The following is a 9,770-nucleotide window of genomic DNA, read 5'->3' as shown; positions in this document are numbered from 1 at the left end:
TATCTTTTTGATAGTTAACACGCCATTTCCCTGCAGAGGACGTGTGTCCATGATCACGTTTGTACGTCCTTCACATTGTCATCGTGGGTTCTACTTATGTTGTCATCATGATGTATCTACTTGTGTTTTTTCCCCTCCCCCCACCGTTTGTTCGGGGTGGGGGGATTCAGTTTTATTAAGTTCATTAGTGTATCGATTTTGTTTGGTACATTTTTTGTTTTTTTTACATGTATGACATGTGTTTCACCCATGTCAGTGTCTGTGCTCGTAGGTATGGAAGGGAGTTTGATGTTGCTGTGTTCTTATCGGAACATTAACGTAGCATACAATCTGCGGGATCATGGCACGTTTGCCGAATTAGTCGATTTTCTGTGTTCCAAGTTCAGCGGGATAGGTCCCCATAACGTGGAATTGTTGTACAAGATTCCAAGCTTGAACAGTTTTACTTTACAAGATGATGTGGATTTACAAAACCTTGTTAGTCTTGCTTGATCGTTCGGGTTGGAACATGTTTGTGTATTGGTTGATCAGCATGGAAGGTTGGATAGCATATGTGCGTATAGCGAACAACATAATATGCAACCCAGCCCAGTGTCCGGAATAATCGTTAATGACCAAAGAGAAAGTGATGAAGAGGTTGATTTGTTGCCTGATTTCTGCCCGCACAATAATAAAGTATTACTGATTGAATCATGGGTGCGGGGGTTAACCCATGTTGGGCAATGCTTTGAGGGGGGTGCACACGAATTTCGTACGGTTTTGTGCAAGTATGCCGTGGAGTTTGGGTTCAATTTCAGGTATGTTAAGAACGATTCCGTACGGGTAACAGCAGTGTGCTCCATGGTGGAGGATAAGGGATGCACGTGGTCTGTACATGCTCAGGTGTTAAAAGCGAATCAATTTTTCTACCTTTGCAAATGGAACAGTGTGCCTAGTTGCGGTGTTTCCGTCCGGACATCAAATCATCCAAGGGTCGGATCTGATATGGTTGCTGATATTATGGTAGCTCGTGTTCGGGACAGACCACTCACACGTCCAACTGATGTCGTCTCAGATTTGAAAGATGATTATGGGTTGGACGTCAACTACCGGGTTGCGTGGTTAGGGGTTGAGAAGGCAAGGGGGGAATTGTTTGGCGCCCATTCCGTATCATTCGACAAATTGTGTTGGTATCGTGAAGCCGTCATGCAATACAATCCTGGGAGTGATGTTGACATCGATTACGATGAACACAACTACCGGTTCCGCTGTTTTTTTATTTCATTCAAAGCATGCATTGATGGGTTTCGTCATTGTCGTCCATTACTTTTCCTGGATGATACCTTCTTGAAAGGCATGTTCAAAGGGTTTTTGCTAGCTGCCACTACAAAGGACGGTAATCAAGGTGTGTCCCATTTCATTTAAAAACATTATGCTCAGTTACTTCCGTAGTCCCATTTCCATTTGAATGTCCGAACAAGTTCAATTTGTGATCCACCCACTTATTTTTCATATGCCGGAACCAAAACATTGTATGTTATGGTTGTTATATTATACATGTTAACCATGTTGTCATCATTATAATAGGATTGTTCCCGCTTGCTTATGCCATTGTGGACTCTGAAAACAACACGAATTGGGGTTGGTTCTTACAACATCTTGCCAACGTGGTACCCAGTGATAGGACATTCACGTTTATGTCTGATCGAAACGTGGGACTCATGGAAGCAATGCCTACATTTTTCCCCACATCTCACCATGAATTCTGCCTCCAACATTTACAGAGAAATCTGCGGGACAAACTACGATATGTGAACAGCATGCATCGGATTGGGCTTGTTAGCAAATTATGTAAGTGTGCATACGCACCCACCATAACAACATTTAATCAAAAGGCCGACGAATTTCAACAATCTGGAAAAACCATTGCTACGAACTTCCCTGCGGATGCACATCCACAACACTGGGCGAACGCATTTTTCAGGTACGGATATATCCATTACGCAACGTAAACATGAACATACCCAACAACAAACGAGCATGCTTTATTGTTTAATTTTTTTTCCCCTTGGGTTTTGCAGAGGTAGACGATACGGCGAAATGAGCTCCAACGCCGCCGAGTCATTTAACTCTTGGATTCGCAAAGCACGGAATCCACCAATCACCAGAATGGTTGACAGCATCAGAGGTCAGATTATGTGACAAATGGCAAAGTGGAGGGTGTCGGCCCACAGATAGACTGGCGCAATTTGTCCCAAAATGGAATCCCGACTGGAAGAAGCTTAGAAACAAAAGTCGGGCATGGAAAGTTAGTCAATCGAATAACGACGTGTACGAGGTCCATTCATACCCATCTGTTATCTGGACATCGGCAGGCGTACATGTTCGTGTTTCCAGTGGCAAATAAATGAGTTTCCATGTGCGCATGCTATTGTTGCAGTGCAAAAAAGCGGGAGAAACTTTGACGACATAGTCGTACCTTGGTACCATGTGTCCGAATACCGTTTAACGTATGCGCCCACCATCTACCTAATACCAACAGTTGAAAAACCACCATTCAACCCCACCGACTACGTCATTTACCCACCGAACGTCAAATGTCCGCCCGGGAGGCCGAAGAAGAAGAGAATACCGTCTAAAGGTGAGAATGTGCAACAAATACGGTGTGGAAGGTGTGGTTGTATGGGGAACCACAACAGGAAGACCTGCAAAGAACCTATTTAGACATAATCCCAATACATCGATATCCCAATTTATATTAGTACGTTTAAGTGGTTGTGTACTTCGTGCATACCATTAAATAAGAATGTGTCAATCACATACAGTTCAGTATTTAAATAAGTTATTACATCAATGTTTTTGTTCGCCTATAAGTACAATTGGCTTAGAAATTTTGTTATGTTCTATCCGTTATGCAAATATAATTGCATACCTTTGCTTAAGCCGTATTTTAATTTTTTCATAGTTTTGTTTTGACCACATGAATGCGTACCGTGGCTACATGTACTCTACGTGTATGTTCCATACAGCTATTCGTGCACTTTGTTAGTTTACTTACGAATAACCATACACACAAAGACAACATAATGAAACACGTAGAAAACCGCCTTCATTTACAATTACCGATGTTGTCCCACATCACTTACCACATACCAACACTCACAACAATTACACTGTGACATGCAACTGCACACATACAATACACACCTCACACCTCACGAGTGTTCATACACTGGTAGACCCTCGTATCACACTCAACTTCGTGTATCGTACATGAACCGCCATAATGCAAAAACACACAACTGTGTACCTTACATACAATGCATGTCCCACATAAAAACGCTGCCTCCCTAACCTTACTTAACAGTTACTAAAACACCCGTTTACACCACACTCCCCCACATCCACATCACTACCGTCTCAAAAAATTCATTACAATTTACCAACCACATACTGAACGTCGTACTACATACATACTAACGCACATAGCAGCATTCCACATCACACTAACACACTATCATACATATTGTTCACCCCTGTAACACATACACACCGAACTGTTGTTCATGCACCACAATGGACTGGAATGTGTGCCTTATTTTAAGTAGTAAACCAATGTCAGTCTAACTAGGTTGACACATTTTCCATCAACCAGTAACATTATACACGAATGAATGTCCCAATGCATAACCCAGGGAAAACAACCAAACAACATACTTGCGAACAACCACATCGGTCATCACAATAAGCATACACTTCAAAGACTTGCAACCAAAACAAATCATAATATTTTCCAAAAAATATGCCAGCTAACTGTAGTCAGAATGCTGTACACGTACGTGACGCGTTAATTCAAGACAAACCATCCAACACACTAACCTAACAATCTGAACAAACCATAATCTGTGCTAATAATATAATGGGCATAACAAAAAAGGTAAATATTTGCGCATCATAGCGCACACAATCTGAAAAACCCATATTCGATGCTAATATTATAACCATATATTCATATTTGCACCCCTGCACACCCTCAACATTACCAACAACGCGTCAGATGTGCGTACCCTCAATCAGTCCAGATCGTTCTTCAATCCACGTAGCAGGTCATTCACAAAAGACTTCACCATGATCGCCCGCAACACACTGCAGTTGCCCCCATGCAGCGATCTCCTAACGTCCACATGGCGCACATACTGGCGCATCACAGCACACACAATGATAGCACAATCAAGCTTGTCCAATAATATCACATCGCATGTTATTCATGTCGTAAGTATAAATTAAGATAATTCATGTTGTGTACCAGGTTATGTCGTTGGGAAAATAAAAACGTGCTTACAATTCGGGACGTTGTTGGGGACAGTCCACCACTGATTCTAACGGCGGGTCATACTCTTAAGTATCAATTGAGTCATTTCCCATGGTCTACCTCTGTACCTCTGACACAATGTTTTTCTACAACAATGCATACATACGTCAGCCAACACAATTTTCATGTGGACATACACACCCATACATTTTAACATGTACAAATCTTACTAGGGAAAGTGCCTCTATGTAGTGTACGTCCACAATTCCGCTCCTCGTCCTCATCGAGTTAAAATGCTTCCAACTCCCATCCTCAGTGTCGTACACAACCAGTGTCCAGTGTGAGTCGTTGCAAAGTGGGAAATGTACGTAACGGAAGAGCTTTGCTGCATGCAGGTTGTCCAGCACATACCTATTCCTTGACCGTACGTTGTTGTTCTTCATCATGTCCTGCATCATCATGCAAACAAGTTACACATTATGACATCCCATAACCAAACATAACATTTACAGCCACAAACTTACTAGACATATACTACTAAAGAAATAAGATTTGTCTGCAACATCAACGCCCTCATTTATCCTCTCCTGCTCAGCATTTAGCAGCACAGCATATGCATCGATCACCTGTGACATTTTTACATGTTGGATTCTTGCATGGTGGGAAATAAAAACAAAAACAAAAACAAAAATCACATTGCAAAAATTCCCATCTACGCGACTTACATTCCCCCGTATCTCAGATTGGCGCACAAGTGATTTCACATCAGTGAAATATACAACAACACCATGACCATGCCCGTCCCACATCACAACACTGCATACAATCCACAACACACGTCATCCAATTAACATATGGCAGTAGTAACGCTAAACCTAAACACTTTGTTTGTACATACCTATCACCATCTTTGTTATATGCATCGGTGATCTTCTTTTTCTCCGCAGCTGTCATCATTTTCCATACGGCGTGTCTATTGTTAATGTTAAAGCCGGACTTCTTCTTCGCTTTTACGTCAACATCATCCACATCAATTACATCCGTGCACCCACTATTTTTGGCATTGTAGTCTACATTACTCGTGAATGAAGGAACATGCACCACGTTCGATTTGCTCGCCTGCCCACTTACACCCAGGCACTCAACCCCCGTCAGTGTTAACCCCTTTTTCACTTTGCATTTGACATCCCGCACAAACGAATTTTTCCCAACATTCAACCTACCACCTTCTTCCATGTTTGGACTGATAACCACCACCTCTCTTCCAGTCATTACACCATGCTGCATTTCACTGATACCGTTTGTTTGTTCCCTTACCGGCGTGACATCCCAAATCGGAACTGCATCCCCAGTTACTGCAAACACTCTGTTAGGGGTGGTATTGTTTGTTAGGTCTGTAACATGTTCGTTTCCACTCAACCCATATTTCTCACCTTCTACATTCACGTCTACACCACGGAATGCTTGTGTCACGTTATGCACTTCGTGCTCAGCAAGTTGCTCCTCCAAAACATTGACCGCCCTTTGCAATTCAGCATTTTCAGTGGTGAGTTTCTTCACCTCATCGTCCTTGGCTTGCATCAAGCTATCAAATCCTCTAACAAGATGCAACATTTGCACCTCATTCGCCTGCCTCAGTCTGTCCACTTCTGCACGTAACTCTGAAATCACAATGTCTTTCTCGTTGAATTGCACTTCAAACTCCGCAATCTTCTCTGTAGCGTGGCAAACGTGTGGCCCAACGTCCATTACGTGCTTCCCTGCGTTCCGTGAAACATTCCTGCTTGGTGTCCGAAAATGGACCGAAGTTAAACCTCGTTCCACATTTCCACCACAAATTCCTCCGTCCCTACCTGTCACATTACCTTTCACTCCCTTATCAACAAAATCATCCTCATACACACTACCACCGAATTCCTCAATTGCATTTTCTGCACTCCTAGCGCAGTTTACCCCATTCACCTCCAAAATCTTAACCTCATGGTCTTTCGTAATCAATCGTCCAGCTGTCACCTGTAAACACAAGATAAAAAATGCATGAACAATTTTCAAACAATGTCCCGTATGCTTGTACACAAAATACCGGTACGGTATGTATCATACAATCATAACTACCATTTACTATTACCTCAAAATCCACATGCCCTGATAGATTGACCCCACGTGCAGCTGTTACTAACGTGGCTACAGCCCACTTGAGAAACCTGGGAAATGCTACTGCAAATACGGGCGATATGATCGTTGAATGTTCACACAGCCAATACTGTACCCCACATCACACACAGCAAGTAATAACTTCCAAATTAGCTACATGACTACACCACATACAACATAAATAAATCACTTGCAATTAATGGCACAGCCAACAAATAAATTACATGCACGCGTACCATCAATGCGACGACACATCCGGTGACTTTTTCAGGTGTTCGATAGAAGTCCCTCACCGAACTCATCAACGAGCTACGGATTGCCCACGTCCAATCGTACGTTTTCATTGCATCCAAATTATCCACATATCGAATTAGCGCCCAGCTAATTGTTTCCCCAGAATTTGAGAAGAATAATTTCCCACAAGCATATAAGCATAACAACTTCGCGGTGTCTCCCACATCACGAGCAGTATTGCCCTCCTCAGCTTAGACTAGTAGGGTCCGTATTAGTTTCGAGGTTATGCGACTAGTGTTAAGACACCTACATTGTACGAAGTCGGACGGTGGCTTAGGTCGGGGGGTCAAATCAATGCAACCAAACCACATTGGATCCCAAATATTAACTTGATGTCATCATCGCTTACGCACACGCTTCGTCCTCCAACGAGAAACGTCCCGTCCCGTGCATTGTACTCCCGGATGATATTTACCACCAAGTCGTCCCCTTTGCGGAACTCCGTGTGGTCAAGTTAATTTATCAAAATTGCTTCAAACATCAACCAAAACGGTGTTTTTTTAAGGTGAACAAGGTGTTCGTCTTGCAGATTCAGCATGTACACCAACTTCACAATGACTGCAATGTTCGACCGGAAGTTGAGCCTCGTACGGTTATGCTTCAGTGTGACACTTGGACGATTAACAATTTTTGTCTGTTTGAACATGATCCGTCCTTGCCTTCATATCCCAAGTTCGTTTGCCACTATTTTGCTGGCTGCATCTTGACGTTTACGCTCACATGAACGCGTCCATGGCCTGTTTGTCCTCCTAACCCCTGCATTTCGAACATCAAATCAAATATCAATTTCGTAAGCGTAACGTTCCAAACACATTCTCTTGGAAACTGCATTACAATATTATAACATGTCAACACCATATGTTACAATGTAAACGTATGCACAACAACAAACACACGGTTTACAACAAAAAGACTCTTCACAGTAACTAAACTTATTAAAACATAACATTCGAGTAACCACGTCCCACCAGCAACAAGAACAAAATTAAGATATTGTCACATAACATTTTATATTAAAGTTTGACTTTTTAATGTATGCAAAGTACATATCGCACAGTTATAACGGAATGGACATACCAACATCCACCCAACGTAACACATCGCAATTTAAAGATCCCCACATGCAAATCATGGCGGAACCCCACAAAAATATGCCTTTCCCATCAGTATGAATTTAGATGCGTGACAACACTCGCGTACCTTTCCACCCAACGTAACATTGAGAGCCACACAAAACTGTAGATGGATGCCCCACAAACATCTCACGGACAAGTTGGCATTTTAATGTCGACCACATTAAACTACATGGATGCCCCACAAATACACACACTACATTATTAACACACCCCACCACACTTTGCATTTTAATAGAAAATTCAGATGGTCTCCATGAAAGCGACACCACACACCAACCCACCAAAACAACCACGCACTACAACCTACTGATTCGCCCAACATAATAAGCACTTACACACGTCATACGCAACCAATATCGTCGATGAGTGTGAATAAGTTTTGTAAACAAGAAACGAATAATAAATTCTGTAAACAAAATCAGGTAATTATGTTTACCAGTCATCGTTGACAAGTGTGAATAAGATATTCCTCCGACATAATCTTCCCGTAAACGTCGTAAGGTCGTCACGTCGCACCACTCTTTAGGGTTTATCCCAAACCAAAACTGCAAAAACACCATAGGGAATGCAGATGCAACGTTTTGAATCACCAAATCTTTGGAAAGCCACACCAAATCTCTCTACTGTGGGAACCGATTGACTGAATTTGAATTTTGAACCACCGATTCTCACCCCTTAATTTTAGGGCAAGATTCATTTACATACCAATTAGGTGGTGTTTCCAATTTGGAGATTTCAAACGTTAACGGGCAGAGGCACCGTGGGTCTCGTTCCCATATTTTAGAGTCTCTCAACGTAACACCCACCCACATTCATCCGTTATATTTGTCAAACCTCCATATGGTTTATACTCAATGGCATCATAGTCATTCAATGTACATGAGGACCAAGTGGTGCATAAAAAAACATTTGGGACCATCCGGACCATAAGTTCAAAAAAGGGGATTTACTAGTCAATTCCCTTAATTTTTTATCGAAATATTTTTTCAAATTTTCTTCTTTCTCCTCCACCATTTGAGAAAAATATGAGTGATGGGAGAGAAAGAATAATTTTTTAATTATAGGGAGTGATTAAATGTGGGGAGCCAAAAGTTCACTCCCTTAAATAGGGAGTTGAGTAGAGAGACAATTGGGAAAATTATCATTCAGAGCATATTTTGAAAAATTATTATACATTAGTGGAAATACTTATGATTTTAATTTATAATGTTCATCATTTTTTTTGTAATTTTTTTTCCTAACATTACTGAGGTGTAATATCCTAAATTTTTGTACCAAGGCTAGTTTGGCCTTGCCATTTTTTATTTTTTTTATTTAATAATGTTTGCTTTCAGGACATGTATTCTCATAAAATATTTATATCAAAAAGTATATAATATTTTGTAATTAATTTAACATGTGTTATAACAATAAATGTTAACAATTTTTTTTTTTAAAAATATGTCAAAAGTATCAAATTTTTAACAAATTAACTACATCTTTATTTCTTGAGGGTAAAAGTATCGACCTAGAGCCCAAGGAAATGGGTATGCAGTCCAAAGCATTTAACCCAACCAAAACAAACTCCAAAATGAGGACTAGGCCCAAGCCTTTGATAGTTCTATCTCAAAGAAAGAAACAAAGTCACGTGATAGGAGGTTTGAATAAGATCGCCTTCTGAAAGGAGATCTACAACACAAAAGAAAGCCCTTGGATCCATTTGTGACCAACGACGGAGATCATAATTGATAGAGATGAGGATATGGGATTAGCATATCCTGACAACATGATCATCCGATGAGTAAGATCCGATGATTGAAGATGAGAGAGCCAGTGTCCAAACTGAATCTAGGCCATCCAAAATAAAACAACTCCCACAGTGGTAGATCAGGACAACTTGTCTACTTTCCCAACCA

At 41.2% G+C, this 9,770-nt stretch overlaps 1 protein-coding gene across 1 annotated transcript; it reads left to right on the top strand.

Moving 5' to 3' along the window:
• The first annotated feature begins 840 nt into the window (after positions 1 to 840).
• On the top strand, positions 841 to 2,181 carry LOC145797694 (uncharacterized). Its single transcript, XM_082885102.1, has 3 exons — positions 841 to 1,384; positions 1,567 to 1,963; positions 2,061 to 2,181. Exons 1-3 carry the CDS (start codon positions 841 to 843, stop codon positions 2,179 to 2,181), a joined length of 1,062 nt encoding a protein of 353 aa, XP_082741228.1.
• The last annotated feature ends 7,589 nt before the right edge of the window (positions 2,182 to 9,770 follow it).

The sequence above is a fragment of the Camellia sinensis genome, chromosome 8 (genome assembly GCF_055761805.1).
Source record: "Camellia sinensis isolate YWXY chromosome 8, ASM5576180v1, whole genome shotgun sequence".
Taxonomy (NCBI): Eukaryota; Viridiplantae; Streptophyta; class Magnoliopsida; order Ericales; family Theaceae; genus Camellia; species Camellia sinensis.
The sequence above is the reverse complement of the archived record's forward strand: the minus strand, read 5'-3'. Positions and strand labels throughout refer to the sequence as shown.